Source organism: Medicago truncatula, chromosome 3 (genome assembly GCF_003473485.1).
Source record: "Medicago truncatula cultivar Jemalong A17 chromosome 3, MtrunA17r5.0-ANR, whole genome shotgun sequence".
Taxonomy (NCBI): domain Eukaryota; kingdom Viridiplantae; phylum Streptophyta; class Magnoliopsida; order Fabales; family Fabaceae; genus Medicago; species Medicago truncatula.
In genome coordinates, this window is record NC_053044.1 from 38,906,748 (window position 1) to 38,926,063 (window position 19,316).

Here is a 19,316-nt window from a genome sequence, read left to right on the forward strand (position 1 = left end):
GATCCTCTCCGTCTTTTAGGCTCTTAGATCAGCTGTCCAGGGATACCCTGGACACTTGGTGCGACTTTTTTCTCTTTTTCTTTTTTGATTCATTTTAATTAAAATAAATAAATAATCAACTAACACGTGTCTTAGGTCACTAATCTCCCATAATCTTTTCTTCATCGCAAGAACAACACAGCTTCTAGTCACCATCTTTATTTTCGAAGTTGTGTTTTGAATAATCTTTGTTGAATTAACTCCTCAGAGAAAGAAAAAAAATGCAATCTGTTGCACTGAAACTCGGCAAGAGACTCTCCAATTCTTCGCATCCTCATTGGAGAATCTCACCAAACTTCATCGCTCACGCTTCAACCACCTCTTCCTCCCCTTCCCCACCGTCACCTCCGATCTCCGCCGCCGAAAACGCCACCACCACTGCCTCCACTCTCAACAACCTCCTCACTGCTCCATGGTCCGCTTCTCAAACCCGCGGATTTACTTTCTCTGGATCTGATGTAAGCGTAATTCATTTCTTCAATTGCATGGATCTTTTCAACTTTGTAATCGTTTCACTGTGATTTGATTCTTCGATTGTAATTCAAGACTGTTTCTACTTGTTTTGCAGGTTAGAGTTGGAAATTTGATTGAAAATCGAGGTAGTTTTGATTTTTAATTATTCTGTTTTGCTGCAATTGTTCAATTTGCCATGTTATTAGTTACTGATATTTTGAATTTGGATTTGTGTTGTGGTGGATGCGAATTGAATGTATATGATCTATTTCAGGGCGTGCTTATGAGGTGATTACTAAGTATTTGATAAATTGCATGTGTTAAATAATGTTTCAATTGATGTTTGTTGTGTTAATCTAACTTTGTGTTTGGTTATCTAAACTGTAGCAGGTTCTTAGACGATATCACTCTCTGGAAGGAACTGGAAAAGCTGCTATCAAGGTTTGTGATAAGTTTTTTGCTATTTTCTTCCACATTCTTATATACCTGGCTGAATGGTAGTGCTTAACAAACTTATTATTGAGTGTTATTGCCATTGCATGTTATGTTTCTTCGTCTATTTATTATAGCGATGGGACTTTATGTCTGATTTGTAGTTCCAAGTGGGAATGTTTAGTTGTTGGTGCATGCGTATAAATTTAACTGCCTTTGACAAGGAAAGGAGAATTAGTAGGGTGAATATTAAGTGTGTATTTGGACGAGCTTTGTCAAACGTGATATTGAATTAAATCGAGTATATAAAATTAATTTGGTCGGTATCGAGTTTGAAGGGGTGTGATTCATGTTTAAATGTTTTTACCTTGGAAGCAAGTTTGATGTGAAACATAGTGTAAATTCTTTGATACAACTCAAAAGCTAGTACTTTTTATGACTCATAGTTAAGCCAAGGTTTGAAGGCAAAATAAATTTTACTAGACACTAATCAAACATGTCTAGTCGCTTAAATCACATTTGCCGGAAGCAAAACCAGCTTCCATCGTGAAACTGGTCATGCACCAAGTATTAACACATTATTTCTGTCATTCAAAAGAACTGTTATTTCTAAAGGCTTTCATTTGATGTGACATTTATGTTTTAACTCTAAAATGAAGGAGAGGTTTTTTTAGCAATTATGTTTAGGTAAAGTCATATTGGGAATTTTTGGGACCCTCTTTATTAGATAACATGACGCTTACAACCAACTCCTTGTCTTTGCTTTCAACAATATGGCGTGCCTTGATATTGTACTTCATCTGCCCCTCTTGCTTTTGCGGGGGGAAATTTTTCATAAGCAATTATAGAACTTCTTTTCTTCCCATTCACGAGAAACATGGTGAAGCAAATGAATAGAAACATGTGAGTACTTAATGTTGTACTTAAAGTTTAATAACAATTTACTTGGATAATACCAACAAGTTAACCCCAAACGTTTTCTTATTGATCTATCTGTACATTTACTGGCTGAACAATTTTATTGGGATGTATCTACAAGGCTGTTCACCCTACTTGGTTTGCATTTTTTATTTATTTTTTGAATGGCAAATGTTAGTATGTTAAGGGGGAGCCTTGGCGCAACGGTAAAGTTGTTATCATGTGACTGAGAGGTCACGAGTTCAAATCCTGGAAACAGCCTCTTGTGTAAAAAACAGGGAAGACCGCCAAATGGTGGGACCCCTTCCCGGACCCCGCAAATGCGAGAGCTTTAGTGCATCGGGCTGCCCATTTTTAAATGTTAGTATGTTAATTGTTATGTTAGTATTTTTCTCAATTGCGAGGATTTGGACCCTGGACCTTTAACTCCTTTAAACCCTTACTTGGTTTGCATTGAGATAACAACAAACAATATAAAATAATCTCTCACTGAAGCAGATTCATTGAGCAGTTCAAAGAGTCATACTGTATGCTTTGGTTAAGTAATTATCTATTTTAATGACCTAAACCATGTTTTCGAGCTGAATATTATGCATTTTATATTTGATGCTGCTAATGATAAATGCTAAGTCTTGGTTATATGTGTAAAACAATGACTCGCAGGTTCCACCTCACACCGTAGCTGGTTATGCCACAGCTGCTACTGCCGGGGAGGTTGACATCAAAAGGTTAGTTGGTGTATTATGACAAGCATTTGATTGTAAATTTGGCTGTGCTTTTTTGTGGCATTGATGAGTTTAATTATTGTCTTGATTCTGTTAGCATTCTTTAGGGGCCAAACTATAGTTTTGAAAGTTTGATTGTACATGCAACCATTTTTGTCATTTGTATTATAAATATAGATATTATTGTATAGGAACAGGAAATTACAAGAGAGGACAAGGTATCCTCCAAAATGAACTTCATCTACATTAATAAGAGTAATGATGCAATAACTCATTGTAAACCTCAATACAAACTAACCCAAGGAGAAAACGCAAAATGGAACCACCACAACTGGCCTAAAATTATCCTAAGAAACTCCCTCCACAAAATACCTGCAATGAAAGTGATGGACTGATATTAAATAGACACCACATAACACTCCTTTTCCTTAATGCCTGCCATATAATGTTGTTAGTAATTGCTGAAGTTCCTTTACCACCTTAAATAGACCAGCTTCACCTCCTTACCCAGCATATTAACCAACTTTATCTGTGTTGAAATAAGAGGTGATTGTGGATCAGAATATATCTTGCATTGCCTAAAGGTGTAATAGACATGACTTCATCCAATTTGACGCCTTTCACTTTATCCAAAATGTTTCAGCTTGCAAGCATGGCAGAACTGCCTTTCAAATCCAGCATTAGTAGAATAACCTCCCAGAAGACTAAATTTTCCTTATGGGTATTTGCCACCTACTAAGTTTCCATCATGATCATGAAACTCTTCATGAACTTTTTGCTGATTAAAAAGCTCAAAATGAGTTTAATCCATCTGATCATCCCGTTGATCAACATCCTGTTGATAACCCATGACCTTTAAATTAATCCAAAAGCAGACCTCCACCTTCATAAAATATATATATATATATATATATATATATATATATATATATATATATATATATATATATAGAGGACATATCAAGTGAGAGGGCTTTTTATTGTGAGAGATGAGAGGAGCTGTTAACAACCGTTAGATCAAAATCAATGGCTTATATTAAACCTCTTAATTTAAGACCTCACACACTTTAATTTTTTCTGTTTTCCTCATCTCCTTCGCAACGATCGGCGGCTCTGCAGTCTGCAATTGGTTTATCACTTTTTATTTCCACTTTCTCTTTGATTAAGCACAACGAAATCATCTTTTCCCAAAAAATAATAATAGAGAAACCATCAAATAAATAAATTATGTGACTCACTCTCTTCTCACATGATTTTTATCAGATCCAAATGACTACATGAAACCCTTTTACAGTTTTATTTATCGATTAAATTGCAACAAATTCTACTTCATTTCCAGATCTAGCATCCATGAATTTTTTTCAGTCACGTTGAACCATCAGAATAAATTGCAACAAATTTTCATTTTTGCAGTCACAAACTCACCTTTTCTGTACGTGAGTAGTCTTTCATCTGCTTCTGTCGATTCCAGTTCCCCCTTTGTCACAAAAACAGGTTGCGTAGCCATAAAAGCTAATCTTGGAAAAAAGGGATTGGAACAAAGATGATTTGTAAAGATTCAATTGACAATTCGATGATGTATTCTGAATTCTATAGTTAAAAGATGAACATCAAAAATATTCTATAATCCCAATTTCTCTTTCAATGTTGGACTAAAAGCATTTTTTTTAATAGCAAAATTAGAGTTGATTTAACAAAATAGCTTGCCTAATTAGAACTCAAATTGTTAAATTTGAAATAAAAGAATCACCATTCACAACCAAATGGGAGAGAAGACGAAGAATCTTGTTGTGATGAAGGGAAAAGTCACCTAAGGAGATGATGAGGGTGCTGAAAGATAAAGTGTGTGAGTTCTTAAATTAAGAGGTTTAATATAAGCCATTGATTTTGATCTAACGGTTGTAAAAAGCTCCTCTCATCTCTCACAATAAAAAGCCCTCTCACTTGATATGCCCTCTATATATATATATATATATATATATTTATTTTAATTTAATTTTATAATTAGGATTAGTTTGTTGGATCGAAATATGGTGTGCACGATAGAACATTATGGCGTAATTTGGTCCATGTAGCGACCCCATTTAGTGGGATAAGGCTTGGTTGTTATTGTTGTAATGTATTATGGGTGTTGGCAAGGAAATGATGACCATGGCTGCATGGCCACTATTTCAGTGAAATGTTGATGGATGGAGGAGCATATTCCTTGATTTTAATTTTTATATACTACCATGGTTAATATTTTGTAGCTAGGTGTTGCAATAGAAGTTGTGTTACCTTCTTGCCTAGGCAATAGCGTGTTTTCAGCCTGAATTTTAGCATTTAGGCTGTTGTGATACAGACATCCAATACAAGTCATTATGTGTTTTGGATCAGATGCGTCTTTTCTCCACTCATTTTCTTGATAACAAGCCTGTTTCAATCCTTCAATTGCTGATTTTTCTTTATCCCTAAGCAACTAGCTTTGATGTATAGAGGTATACATATTTATAGATGCTTTACTTTTTATGCTTAACTTAATATTTGGTTTTGTTATGCAATGCTAAAAGGGGTATCAGGTTGGTCTTAATTCTTGAATTTGTTTGGCAATTAGAGAAACAGTTGAGACACTTTTGAATTCCATGGATTTCCTTTTTTATCAGATCTGGCATTTAGTAGATATGGTTTGGATGTTTGGTTAGTTCCCATTTATCCTTAACCATTGGTTATCATTTATAGGGAGCGAAACAGTGGATTGAGGAATCAAGGCCCAAAGACAAAGAGAGAACAGCTCCTCAAAGTTACTGCAGCTGTTCCTCTTCTTTTAATATACCCAAACGCCTATTCATTGCTCGCGGCAAATTTCTTCATATTCTGGCACATAAATGCAGGGATCGAAGAGATTTTGGCAGACTACGTTCACCATGAAATGACCAGGGAATTTGTCTTGATTTCTCTCAGGTTGTTCCTGATAATAGCAATTAAGGACGTTTTCTTAAATTTTGTATTTGTATGATTGGATAGAGTTTGGGTGGTACTTACATTGCCTTGCAATAAGAGCTCCTTGAGGAGCAAACTTGAGAAACCTCTTGAATAGTTTCTGTCTCTTCTCAAACATAGAGGCGATGCAACATGATAACTTCATGATTTGTCAAGTTAATAGTTGAATTGTATTTTGCAGGACATATATTCCGTTGCTAATTGTGATTTATACAAAAAAAATGGTTGTGGTAGATAATAGAGTTCGAGACATGCATTGTTAAATGTTTCGGAAACCAGTTTTATTTATTTTTGGACAATCTGGTTATTTGATTATTCTGTTTTACTCTCTATTATTGAATAATAGTGTTAATTTTTTTTAACAACTTAGATTTTGTTGTTGATCTTTGAATGTGAGATCATCACGAAATTCTATGTTTTACTCTTTATTATTGAATAATAGTGTTAATTTTTTTTTAACAACTTAGATTTTGTTTTTGATCTTTGAAGTGAGATCATCACAAAATTCTATTTAGTAATAGAGAAGGATGGAAGGAAAGTGTTGTATCTTCTATATATTATTTTCAAATCCTTGATTTTGAGCTTATGAAATTATTTTCTAGATGACAATACACATTTAGAGATTTTATTGTTTTTTTTTTTTTTTGAGAAATAGAGATTTTATTGTTGAAAGTTTATATTTTCAATAATTACGTAGTTCATATTCTAATAACAACTATATAAGCTATTTTTTTTGAGCAAAACTATATAAGCTATTTATCACTCAAGAAGTTGTTATTATGTGGTCAAATTAAGTGAGCCAGTTAGACTGTCAAATGACTTATGAGTTTTATTATAGGTGGATTTCAAAGTTGGTTAGTAGAACTAGAAGATAATAGAAATTCTGGTGGATGTAACAAAAAGAAGGAATTTATAGTGGATTATCACAAAATAAACGTGTATGGTCTTCAATACACTGCATAAAAAAAATATAATATGTCTTGCAAGAGGAGGGTGATTAAGACCCACCCTGTCAAGTAACTATGAAGATCTTCCATTGAGAAAAAGAATTATACTGATCTGATTTGTGAACAACCTTAATGCAATAATAAGGCATAATCTTCTTCGTGATAGATTACTCCAGAACTTACTACTTTATATAAATGGTTATAAATTATGGGATCAGTATATTTATCATATCCACAATCGATGTTGACACTGTGAATATTGTTTGATTATATTTATTCTCATAAAAGTTTTGTATTATATATTTGAAAATAATATTGAAGATTTATGTCCAACAAAGCCTAATCTTATTAAATAATAGTAATAGATTAATGGGGAGCTCAGAAAACTAAATGGATCACGGATCATGTGGGTGAGCGTCATGGAAGAAAGGTACAATAGTTCTGTAACCCAAGATCTCTCACAAATCACGTAGGAGTAGTATACATAAAGAGAGGGGTGGACCCACCAAAAATATGAAATCACCGTCACCTGGGTCTGTCTGTAGTCTTAAAAAAGTACTAAATGAAATTGATTCTTTATGTACCTTCCAAATCTAGCTACAAATCCTATGTGGAGCCATTTACCAATTTACAAACCTTTTTACTGTACGGTAATTTCCAAATCTTCTTTTTTTCTTGTATTGTATTGTCACTGTGCTACTGCTCAAACACTGTTCAGGTGTTGATGCTGACGATGACCAAAGCTTTAATTGGACTACACCGCCCTGCCGGTTGCCGGCCATACCCTCATTCATTTTCTATTTTCAACCATGACATGACCTATCAAAATAAAAAGGGTCGAGAATTTTTTATGTTTTAATATCTCAGGTTTAAAAAAGTTTCTAATATGCTGACTTCTTGTATATCCCACTTTTTCAACTTGATTCTGTTTTCTTTCAAAAACATAAAATGAAACGAGCATTACGATAAGATTTTTTATTTTTCTCCCATCCAGTGCTTGTTCTTGGTTGATGATGTGGAGGAGAGAGATGTTGAATGGGAGAATGGTGGGCCAAGCTAAAGATGATGTGGCGCAAAACAAGTGGTTTGTAAGGAGAGTGCACTACACACTGATAGGCGCAATGGTTTTTCTCCAGACGCAGAGAGAGAATGTGGTGGTGGATAAGAGCTGCCATGTGGCGCTTGTTTATTGACTTGCTAGATTAATCTCATCTTAATCATTTAAACTCAATTATTTCATGACAAACGAATTTTTTTTAAAAAAAATTCTTTACCAAAATTCATGATTTTTTTTGTTTATAAATAGAGACTTGATTCATTTGACTTGGACACAAAAAAAATGAAATTTTCCACTATCTTAATATTATTATCTTTCTATTAGTATGTTGCCTTGCATTTTAATTTATTTGTGTGATGCGTGCTTAGTTTATTATATTGCATTTTAAGTTAAGAAAATACAAATAAATTATTTAATTAATTTTGTTTCTACAAAAAACAAAAAAAATAAATTGTTAAGTGTTTTTTAATTTAATTATAATCAACAATTGTAATTTTATGTAATTATAAAAACAAAAATATAAAATTAAATAAGAATAAGAAATCAAAAGTGGTGGGGTAAAGTGTTGAATGAAAAACCATTTGAGAGGGTAAAAGTCGAATGAGTGTTGAATAAGAGAGAAAAAATGATGTGGAGTGTTGGGAATTGAAAAAATGGATGTTGAATGAAAAAACCATTGTATATGGTCTAAGAGCACACACATCCATCATATGAGTGGTATAAATGGGTCTCACATAATACATTATATTACTTCACATTTTTCAATTATTTAAACCACTCAACTACATTTTCTAAATATCCATACCACCCTTCTAAAACTCTAAAATGGGTCTCACTTATCTTACAACAACAATGTAAATATATATTAAAAGAAAAAATAAACTCAAAAGTAATGCAAAATCTGACAATTGCAGGGAAAGAACCGTGGTAATGCATTGCTACTATGGATATTTAGCTACTCATACCCGGTGCCAATTATCTAAGATACTATGACACAAATGCATTGATTAGAGTGTTACCACCCATTATGCCAGGCGATATGTGTGCTCTAAGACTCAACAACAACCTCTAAACCTATATAAATTTATAATCATGTTCAATGGTGTGACGATCACACATCAACTAATTCAAACTTAGTGTGTGTTTGGGAACGAGTTTTCAATGGCCAAACTGGCTTTTACTTTTTCAAACCACGTTTTTAGATATTCCAGCTTGTTTGGGTGAATGAAAAGCACTTTCAAAAAACTCAGTTTTGAGACCAAAACGTTGGTATAGTTGAAGTAGGAATTCCTAGCTTTTGCGTTGGTGAAACTGAGATTTGATTTCTATGACATGTATAGTTACCAATATACTCATGTTTTCTTCTCCAATTTCCTAGTAATAAACATCTTTCTTCTTCTTTATTTTTCAGATCTATCCTAATTTGATTTGCAGATGAAACAGAGGGAAGAGGGAAAATAAATAAATAATAATATACTTAAAACAAAGAAAAGGAACCAAATTTGTTCTTAATCCAAGGAGAAACGGAGAGAAAAATAGTGGAATGAGGAGAAATTATGGATCTGAGTTGTAGACTTGTAGTTGTAGTTGGCTTGGCTTCTTATGTTTGGAGAAAAAAATGAAAATGTGTAGAAGTGTAATCTAGAGAAATAGAAGAAGGGAGGCGTGAGGAAGTATTAAAAAAACCTCAATTGATCAATTTTTTTTTTTTAGAAACTCATAAATTTTGTTAAAAAAATAGTCTTATAATCTGAAATTATTTTTAAATAAATTTGTGAACCAATAAAAATCCATTTATAATTTTAGATAAGTTCAAATAAATATTTTAAGTAAGAATAAAATATTTAGTTTTAATCAAAAGGATAATTTAGTCATTACACATTCAAAATCAATTTTGATTCAAACTATCCAAACAATATCAACTCATAAGAATCACTTCTGTTAAAGTGTATCCAAACATAATCAATTCACATTCAACTCACTTTTAATCAAAATCAATTCTCTCAAACTCAATTCTATCAAAATCAATTCTCGTCACCGCCCTACAAACACACACTTAGTATATTGAGAAGCTCTTTCACTTAAACCGAGAAACCAATACCTTATTCTTCCAACTAGTTTTTGATGTTAATATTAAGAAGAGTAGTGATATATGTATAATCATTTGGTACATCTTTGATGACAACTTTCATTTGCTCTCTTCTCATTGATCCAAAACAATAGAGAGAGAAAAAAGAAGACAAAAAATAAGAATATAATGTGAGTATGAGAGATAAAGTTGTCAAAAAGTTGTAATAAAGTGGTTGTACATATATCATTTCTCTATCAAGAAGGAAGAATAGATGTGTCGATGGTAGGAAAATAACAAAGACAAAGTTGGACACAACTCATTGTTGTGAAAATTGATTTTTGGGTTGCGAAGGTGAGATGAAGGTTGACCTTCCATTGAGAATGATAAACCAATCCTAATATGAAATTGAAGATTTTGAAAAGAAAAGATAAATACACCTAGTGTGTTTGATTTGTTGAAAAATGATATAGTATATGGACAACACAACTCAATTGTATTTTGTTTGATTTGTAAATTGTATATGTGACTAGACATATTTAGGGCAATGAATGAGATCGGACAAAAATTAAAATTGTTGTCCATCGCTAAATCATTAGATACAATTTTGTCTCAAATACAATTTATTTAAAACTCCAAAATATATACCTTTTTATTTTCAACTCAAACACTCTCTCTCTCTCTCTCTCTATATATATATATATATATATATATATATATATATATATATATATATATATATATATATATATATATATCAATTTCCTTTTCTTAAGAAGACTTTCTATCAATTTTCATTAGCAACTTATGTCGTACTCTAGCTCCCTTGAACTCCTTATGTCGTACTCTCTCTCTGATTCTTTGACTTGTCGAACTTCATTGTGAACCATGAATTTAACAATGTCAACAAGTTGTTTAGATACTTTATACATAATGCTATGGATCCCATGTCGATCTAGTGTCTAATGAAAGATGTTGTTGTTACTACCAAAGTCGTTGTTTCGACCGATTGTGCCTAATAAATGTTAGAAGAAGCCATAATTGTTTGCATTTCCACCATTTGGGAATGATTATTCACTCTATGTTGGCATTACTTCAAGTGCATATGCCAAACATAGTCTTGTCTTGGAGCTGGATTTTTCAGTAGTGATGGTTACAATGTCCCACTTGGTGTGACAAATTTGTTGACAGAAGAAAATTAGTCGAGGTTCGACTGACGTGCTCAACTGAAATTCCCTTTCTTCAAGCAATTAAAGTTGAGGGAGAAACTATGTCCCTTAATCGTGGTTTCCTTAATTGCTCCATTAGAATATCAAGTAAGGTTATTCTGTGTTTTTTTATTTATTAAACCATGATATGTATACAAATATGAATGAATGCAGACTGATAATGATTGCTCTATTAGAGCGTTAAATACAATTGTTTTGTGTTTTTTGAGCTACTAAACCATGAAATGTATAAAAAAGATTTATGAAGGCGGATTGATAAAGTGATAAAAATAGCAAACAAAATTTTGTACTTGATTGGGTGATGTCATATTTTTTTTAATAATGTACAAAAGATTTATTGACAAAAACTACTTGTACTAGCCAAATTACGACATGACCTAGAGTGTTCGTACTCTGTTTGATTAATTTTGTGGGTAATGTACAAATTCCCCTCATTTAGGGGATTATGGTGCCATTCATTCAACTCCATGCTTTATTTTTTCACGCCATGATCCGATGATAAGGACTTTTGTTCATAGCTCACCAAGAACACAATTCTTCTCTCATCACCCTTCATGGTTAGCGGCGCTATAAACATGAAGTATGAATTGTGTGCCTCATTGTCCAATCCTACCGAACTTTGACTCAGTCTCAGAACCTTCAGATCCACGTTCTTGTCAATAGACTCGAGAAAGAATCCATTTTTTAATATAAACACAAGTATTCACCTTGTCAAATTGAGTCAATAATAAACTACAATATTTTTATTATATTTAATTGTAAATGTAGCATAACAAGACAAGTTTTTATAGCACATTTAGTCAAAAAAAAGTTTTTGTAGCATAAACAGATTCTATAGATTGATTTTATTATAAAGGTTGACATTATTGACAAAATCAAATTTATAAACAGCCTTTCAATTTCAATTCCAATCATGCACCCAAAATACAATAGTACTAAAATATTGCAATACTTGAAAAGCCAAACCGTGTTCTCAAGCAAGCAACTTTTCTTAATCAGCCAGCCAGCCAGCGGCTTAACCAAAAAGCCATTCTTGAACAAGTAAAAGAAAAAGTACTTATTTTACAAACTGTATGAAAGTCAAAACTGGAAGGAAACTCAATCTCAACCACAGCACAAAAATGGACCCCACATAAGATACGTTTTGGTCCTGTCTCATTATCAAATCAAACACTGTTAACGTTATTAATAAAAAAACAGTGACTTGAGAAGCGACAATTGCAGGTGGGATAATCCTCTGTGCTCGATTTTTTGCTTAAAAAAACAAACAAAATCACTCACATTTTGATCCTCCGTATCTCTCTCTCTCTCTCTTTCTCTTTCTCCTTTATATAACACTTTACCATTTTTCTTCTTCTTCAAAAAGCAATATCTTATTCTCATATCTTTCACAATATTTTTAGCATTTCTCTTTTCATCCATCCACAAACTTCTTCTTCATCGCTTTTCTGTGATGGCTACTGCTGGTGATGTTCTCAGGCAGAGTTTACCTGAAGTGAGTGGTGCTGGTGTTGGAGAGTTGCACGTGCTTGCTGTGGATGATAGTTTTGTGGATCGTAAAGTCATTGAAAGGTTGCTTAAATTCACTTCTTGCAAAGGTAATAAAGTTGATAAATTTGATCACCCTTTTGTGTTTTTGGTTCATTTGGATTGGATTCTAATGGTTTTTGGATTTTTTTTTGTTTTTGTTTTTGTTTTTGCAGTTACTGTTGTTGAAAGTGGAACTAGAGCTTTACAGTATCTTGGTTTGGATGGTGACACAAGTTCCATTGGTTTTGATGTAAGCAAAGTTTCTAAATTGGGTTTAGAAATTTTCTTGTTTTATTTTTTTGAGGTATTTTCAGTTTTTGTGTTTGGTGCTTATGTTGTTGTTTTGATGAATATGGTTACAGGGTGTGAAGGTTAATATGATAATGACAGATTATTCTATGCCTGGGATGACAGGATATGAATTGCTCAAAAAGATTAAGGTGTGAATTTTTCTTGTTATGTTTTTGTTTTCAGAGATTAGTGATGTATATATTGATGAAAGAGGAATAATCCTGATTAGATTAGATTGTAGTGTATGAAATTTTATTGATCTTGTTATTAATCTTTTCTTATTTCTGTTAATTTCAGCAGGAATCATCTGTTTTTAGAGAAATTCCAGTGGTGGTTATGTCCTCTGAGAATATCTTGACCCGAATCGATAGGTAAGATCTTGATCAGATTAACAACCTCTTTTGAATTAGTATTGTTTTAACGAAGCCTATTGTTTTTTAGCTGAGATTTTGAGCTTGATCTCTTGTTTTAACTAGTTATAGGTACATATTGGATGATGTTTGATGATTTGCCTAAGCAATTTTTTATTTTTTTTTATTTTTTTTTATCTTTGTGTTAAAGACATGTATATTTTTGGGATTGAATCCCATCTAGACATGAAATCCATTTGTGAAATATGTATGGTTTATGGGTGTTTAGATCCCACACGTTTTTGCTTATTCTAGGTTGGTTATAGCAATGCTTATTTTATTTTATAGATGTACATACTCAACCACCAAATCCAAAAATAGCCATGGTGGATGATCATAATCATAATACTCAAATGATATTAGGTGAATCACTAATCGTGTCAAAGATCTCAATAACTAATTAGGTTTAGGCTGGCACTGAATGTGGATTATAAGTGCAAATAATGCATTAAGCCTTCTCAATGATTGGCAATATGAAGTTTAAGAGTTTTGTTAGATCTAAAGGCTATCAATATTACCAATTTACAACCAAGGTTATGTTGTGATTGAGATCACTTTTAACCAAACAATATATCCCTTTACTTTTCTCACCAACACATGGCCAAGATCCTTTCACTAAAATGATAGGTTAGCAACAATCTTGCAAAATCTTTCTACTAATGGACAGAATCAATCCCTCAATAATATCACCATGTTAGAGTTAGACACATGGAGTGTGGCAGAACATGCTGCTCTTTTCTTGCAATTGTAGCTATAATATAATAATAATTGAAGTGTGATGAAATCCATTTTCCTACCAGGACCCTGCTGGCATGACAACATTATTGTCAATATTATATAATTGCCATTCAATTATAGGTTTTATCAACAACTTCTATGATGCCTACTTTTATTCCTGAAATTATTGACAAACACCATTTTGTTATGTTGAACCTTCTCAGTCTTACAAGGGAATGTGCATGAGTAGTTTATTATAAATTATCTTATTCTTTACCTTGCAAATTTGATGATCCAGAATGGAAGTTTCTTACTTTCTTGCCTGTTTCATATTTATTGATCATTGTCTTTTGTTCATTGACAGTTGCTTGGAAGAAGGGGCAGAGGAGTTTCTATTGAAACCTGTCAAGTTGGCAGATGTGAAACGCTTAACAGATTTCATAATGAGAGGCGAAGGGAAGAAAGTCGGAGGAAAAGTATCTCAAAAAAGAAGTCGGCCAGATGATTGTATTTCATCTCTATCAACTGCTTGTTCAACATGTGAACTGTTGCCATTGTCACAGTCTGCAATGTCGTCAAAGAAATCCAGACTATAACCATTGATTCATTTAGCGGTGCCTTTTATGTCTCCATTTTTGCTGAACTAATGTTCATATCGTGATGTAATTTGAGTTTTTAATACTAAAAATTGCTGACAAGGAGTATAGGATTAGGACTGAGGAAGAGGATCTCTGAAATCACTTGTTTGAAGCTAACATTTGCTGATTTTGCTATTGTAAAGAAAAATTTATTAGAAATTAACTAAACCCTCCATTTGGCAGGGTCTACTTCAAAATTTACTTTCACTTAACATTTACAGTGTACTCTTCTTATTTTACTTTCTTTTTGTCAGCATCATCGATGAGGCTGCAACTTGCTTTTCTATTTTTTTTATGTAGGAATCGAATTTGGTATCCTAAAATAATACTCACACTGGACACCAATCACTTGGGTTAGACCATGGTGGAACCAAGTTACAAGTGTGCAACCAAGTCTAGGATTTTACAATTTGGGTCAAAGCAGGTTTCATTTGAAAAGGTCATGTTCAAATTAGTTTTTGGTGCCAAATCAACCCACAAGGTTTGCCATCATACTTACCGCGTAAATCATGCAACAATTATGAAGACACAAATTGTCTAAAGTCAAATGAAATTGATAAAGTTTACTCAATTTCTTGATATCATAATTCACACCGTAAACCGAGATATAAGTACTATCAAAGAATGTATTATACATGGTGATTGGATATATTGATTTATCACGTAGCAATGTTATGGTCATGAACACAAATCAACCTCAGGGGAGGTCATTATGACGAAGGATCTCCGGTGAAGGTGGTGGATGTCCTCTACGGTGGTGGTTGTCTGATGGAAGGTACATGTAAAACGTTCTCTAATACTAAAATTAGTCTAGACTTAATATAGTAGACAGGTAAATGAGTAGAAATATGAGAGATACTTTAATTAAGACAAGTCATGCTCTTTATATAGGAAGTGAGTGAGACCCTTAAGTATGTAGGTATATTCATTTTGTTTGTCTATCATGACAATAATCGGCCCTTAGCTCGGCTGTTTTGCCAAACACAAATATAATTGGTTCTTCCTCTTCATACCCACTCGGCATTTAGGGTGGGTAGGAGGAATACTTTCCCACCATGACAAAGTTTCATTTTCTATCATTGATATATTATTATTATTTTAAATGAATGATTCAGATCCACTCAATATTTTTACCTGCAACCTGTTGACAACTTTTTGGAACAGTACCTTTAACAAAAATGATGACCCCACAAGTAATACTTTTTTTATTATAATTCAATCTAGGCTTAACATGGGCTTAGTGTGATCTTCATGTCATGAACTTCATGTTTGGTTTCTCTCAGTTCATGCAGAATGGATATAATTTGTGATTGTTCAAACATTCCATTTTCGTTGGGTGTGGCTCTCAATGTGCAATTTCCATATGGTTGATGAAGAACACAATAGTTCATAGGATGTGCCCAAGTCCACAAACTACAGTCACCTTCTCGACATTGATAATAAAGCTTGTTTGGATTCTGGGTAGTTTCTGAAATTTTCAGTTCTGCAACCCTTCCACAAACTACAATCACCTTCTCTTTTGTAAATTGGCGATTTTGAAGTAATCCACAAAATTGTTAAGATCTGAAGAACAGAAAATAAATGGGGAAGAGATGATTGAACCTAGGAAATAAAATTACAACACATTTTCATACTGGGTTGTGCTAGATGAAACCAGAAGCTACAATTTATGATGATTGTGGCTTTGTTGTTGAAGAACAATGGTTTTTCTATGTTATACACAAATGAAATAAACACGGTTGCTAACTTAAAAAAAGAAAAAAGAAAAAAGGGAATAAGGGTCAATTAAATGTCCAAATAAATGTGGGTGCATAACAGGAACATAAAGCAAATGGGAGGTGTAAAAGCAATGTATTAAAATAACCTAATTGATTTTATTATTTTTTTAGTTTCCACTACAAGTGGACTTTTCCATGGTGGGAAAGAATTCCTTCTACCCACCCTAAATGCCACCCCTTACATAACATACACTTGGTCTTATTGACCAAAATTATTAGTAGTTAGTACCGACACAACCTTCAAATATCGAACCCAAAGGATAAAGATGTCCTGAATAATCAAGGGGTCAAACAATTTGGTAATAAATTAAAGGCTTAAATAGGTCTTTCGTCCCTGCAAATATAGACCATTTGAATTTTCGTCCCTGCATAATTACATCTGATTAGTAACTTCATGGGCGAAAATTCAAATGGTCTATATTTGCAGGGACGAAAGACCTATTTAAGCCAACCACTTCGCCCGATCATCACTTGCCACTTGGGCACCACGTCACTAATGACATCCTACTTCAGCAAAAAAACTAATTATGACAAAAAGTCAAATAATTAATATTTGCAGTGGCAGATTGGAAGGATTAATAACTTTATGAACGAAAATTCAAATAACTTATATTTACAGGAACGAAAGATCTTAAATTAAATAACAAATGGTGTGTGAGTTAATTGATTTTTTTAAAGTTAAAGCAAGTTTGTTCCACAAGGGGAACTTTCTCCACATGTTCTCAGAAGAGTCCTTTTAGAAGACATGTTTTGTTCAAAATTGTACTACTAGACAAAATAAATTTGTGTTTTTTTTCAAACTTGCACATTGGGGGTCATGTAAGAAGTGGAGAAAGTTCCTCCCCAAATCTAATGAAATAATACTGATATGAACGCTCTTATAGGTCACACTGAAAAGTTAATAGAATTCTCTAGAATTTGTTTGATTGTGTTATGTGATGTAAATAAAATCTATATACTATTTATTAAAGTTAGATGTCATATGAATTTCCAATTTTACCCTTAGGTGGGGCAATTTGGTAATTCTATAATTTTTTATCTTTGGTAAGTGCCAACTCATCCAAATTTTATATTTTATATTTATTTTATAAGAATAAAAATAATCCTAAATTCAGTTGCTTCTACATTGCCGTTGTGGAAGATTAAGGTATGGTTTGACCCGACTTTTTTTTCAACTTCTCTACATTTTTTAGGAGAAGTTAGGTCTATGAAGCCCAGATACCCCAAAATGGAGACGTACCCGTACTGGATACGTATCGGATTCCGATACTCCACGGATATTTTCAGATACGTACCCACGTAATATTAGAATTAATTATTTTAATTTAAAATATATATTTTATCGGATACTTATAAGATAATCGACAGATACACACAGATACTTATACATTTTTTTTATTTTGATCACATGTATTATTTTTTGTAAATCGCGATTTTTATGATTATATAGTATTGAAGAGTAATCAATGTTTTTTTAAGTATTTTACATGCATATAAATTTTAGTATAAATAATTTGTTAACGTATCTTAAACGTATCGTATCCTAATTTTAAAAATTTCGCGCATTTGCGTACCCGTATCTGTACTAAGTATCCGGGCTTCATAGGGTCAAACACAATATCAATTAAGTACTTACTAAAATAAATACTTTTTTTGAATGCATAAAATTGAATGGAATTAGCTTTGGCCAAAAGTTGTTGAATGTTACTTAATAAAACTACTTCTTGACAATTTATTTCACAAACCTCTTTTCAACTCACGTTGGGAACCTTTTCTTTTATTTTTAATATTATATTTCAATATATTTTTTCTTCCATTTAACTTAATTTTATTTAATTTTTTGAACCGTTCCATCTAATTTTTTAAGGAGGTTCCATTTAATTTAATTTTTTTTTTTATAATTTTTTTTTATGACCTATTAGGGGGGTATTCCAAAAAAAAAAAAAAAATTACAGGAGGTAAATCAAAAAAATTATTTTACAGGAGGGAAAACCAAAAATGACCTATATTACAGGGGGTAAAGCACCATTAACCCTTAATTTTATTATCTTTTTCTCAAAGGAATTTTATCATCTTTTTATCACTTATATATTTAGTTTCAATATCGTTTAATCATCACAACGTCACAAATATTTTTATTCACGCTTTCATTTAATGATACCAAATATTTTTATTTCTTTTCTTCAACCTCGCGAATACACACACACACACACATTAACGTTTAGAGTAATATTTAATGTCCATTTGTCTGTTTTTTTGTTACGCTAATGCATATAATTATTTTTAGTGTTGTTTGGTTGAGTGCTACCTTACCGATTTTTTTTTAACTATTTTCCAATTTTTATAGTTTTAATTTTTCTTAACTATTTTCCAATTTTTTCTCCCAATTTCAGTTGCTTCTACACTGCCGTTGTGGGAGATTAAGATATCGATTGACCCGGTTTTTTTTCTTCAACTTCTCTGCATTTTTAAAGAGAAGTTAAGCCAAATTAAATATCAATTAAGTACTTACTAAAAAAGACACTTTTTTTTAATGCATAAAATTGAATGGAATGAGCTTTGGCCAAAAGTTGTTGAATGCTACTTCAAAAAACTACTTCTCGACAATTTATTTCACAAGCATCTCTCATCAATTCACGCTGGAAACCTTTTCTTTTATTTTTTTAATATTATATTTCAATATGATTTTTTCTTCTATTTAATTTTTGTTTGAACTGTTCCATTTAATTTTTTTTTAAGTAGGTTCCACTTAATTTTATTACCTTTTTTTAAAGGAATTTTATTATCTTTTTATCATTTATATATTAGCTTCTTTCAATATCATAATGAACAAAGGGAATAAAATTAAATGATGTATTATTGTATTTCTATATAGGACTTTCAATGTCAAGCGATTATAACTACATTACTGATCTCAAAAATGATTTGGACATTTGGAAAATAGGATTTGGAGTGCTGGATTCTTGGATTGTGACTTGTAGTAATGAGAATCAACATATGAAGCTCATTATTTGTGATGCAAAGGTTAGATGAGTTAGTTAAGATTTGTTGTAATTTCCTTTATGATTTATCAATGTTACTTATTAGTGTACATTTTGATTTATT

The 19,316-nt window shown here is 32.3% G+C and overlaps 2 protein-coding genes across 4 annotated transcripts; both read left to right on the top strand.

Moving 5' to 3' along the window:
• Window positions 1-127: 127 nt before the first annotated feature.
• Window positions 128-5,845, top strand: LOC11436549 (uncharacterized). 2 transcript variants are annotated; one of them, XM_003601244.4, is made up of 6 exons: window positions 128-497; window positions 608-638; window positions 767-780; window positions 880-933; window positions 2,506-2,570; window positions 5,286-5,845. In XM_003601244.4, the coding sequence occupies exons 1-6, from the start codon at window positions 261-263 to the stop codon at window positions 5,560-5,562; spliced, it is 678 nt and encodes a 225-aa protein (XP_003601292.2). In that variant the 5' UTR covers window positions 128-260; the 3' UTR covers window positions 5,563-5,845. The 2 variants fall into 2 exon arrangements, with proteins under 2 accessions (XP_003601292.2, XP_013461057.1); XM_013605603.3 differs by having other exon boundaries at window positions 133-497; window positions 883-933; window positions 5,286-5,810.
• Window positions 5,846-12,059: 6,214 nt separating this feature from the next.
• On the top strand, window positions 12,060-14,630 carry LOC25489576 (two-component response regulator ARR5). 2 transcript variants are annotated; one of them, XM_013605605.3, is made up of 5 exons: window positions 12,060-12,445; window positions 12,551-12,627; window positions 12,740-12,817; window positions 12,966-13,039; window positions 14,160-14,630. In XM_013605605.3, the coding sequence occupies exons 1-5, from the start codon at window positions 12,301-12,303 to the stop codon at window positions 14,389-14,391; spliced, it is 606 nt and encodes a 201-aa protein (XP_013461059.1). In that variant the 5' UTR covers window positions 12,060-12,300; the 3' UTR covers window positions 14,392-14,630. The 2 variants fall into 2 exon arrangements, with proteins under 2 accessions (XP_013461059.1, XP_013461058.1); XM_013605604.3 differs by having other exon boundaries at window positions 12,257-12,445; window positions 12,969-13,039; window positions 14,160-14,429.
• Window positions 14,631-19,316: the final 4,686 nt, after the last annotated feature.

Coding starts and splice junctions, on each gene's coding strand:
- LOC25489576 (XM_013605605.3), top strand. CDS start 12,301: ATGGCTACTGCTGGTGATGTTCTCAGGCAGAGTTTACCTGAAGTGAGT. Junction 12,628..12,739: donor CAAGTTCCATTGGTTTTGAT/GTAAGCAAAGTT, acceptor ATATGGTTACAG/GGTGTGAAGGTTAATATGAT. Junction 12,818..12,965: donor AATTGCTCAAAAAGATTAAG/GTGTGAATTTTT, acceptor TGTTAATTTCAG/CAGGAATCATCTGTTTTTAG.
- LOC11436549 (XM_003601244.4), top strand. CDS start 261: ATGCAATCTGTTGCACTGAAACTCGGCAAGAGACTCTCCAATTCTTCG. Junction 498..607: donor TTACTTTCTCTGGATCTGAT/GTAAGCGTAATT, acceptor CTTGTTTTGCAG/GTTAGAGTTGGAAATTTGAT. Junction 934..2,505: donor CTGGAAAAGCTGCTATCAAG/GTTTGTGATAAG, acceptor AATGACTCGCAG/GTTCCACCTCACACCGTAGC.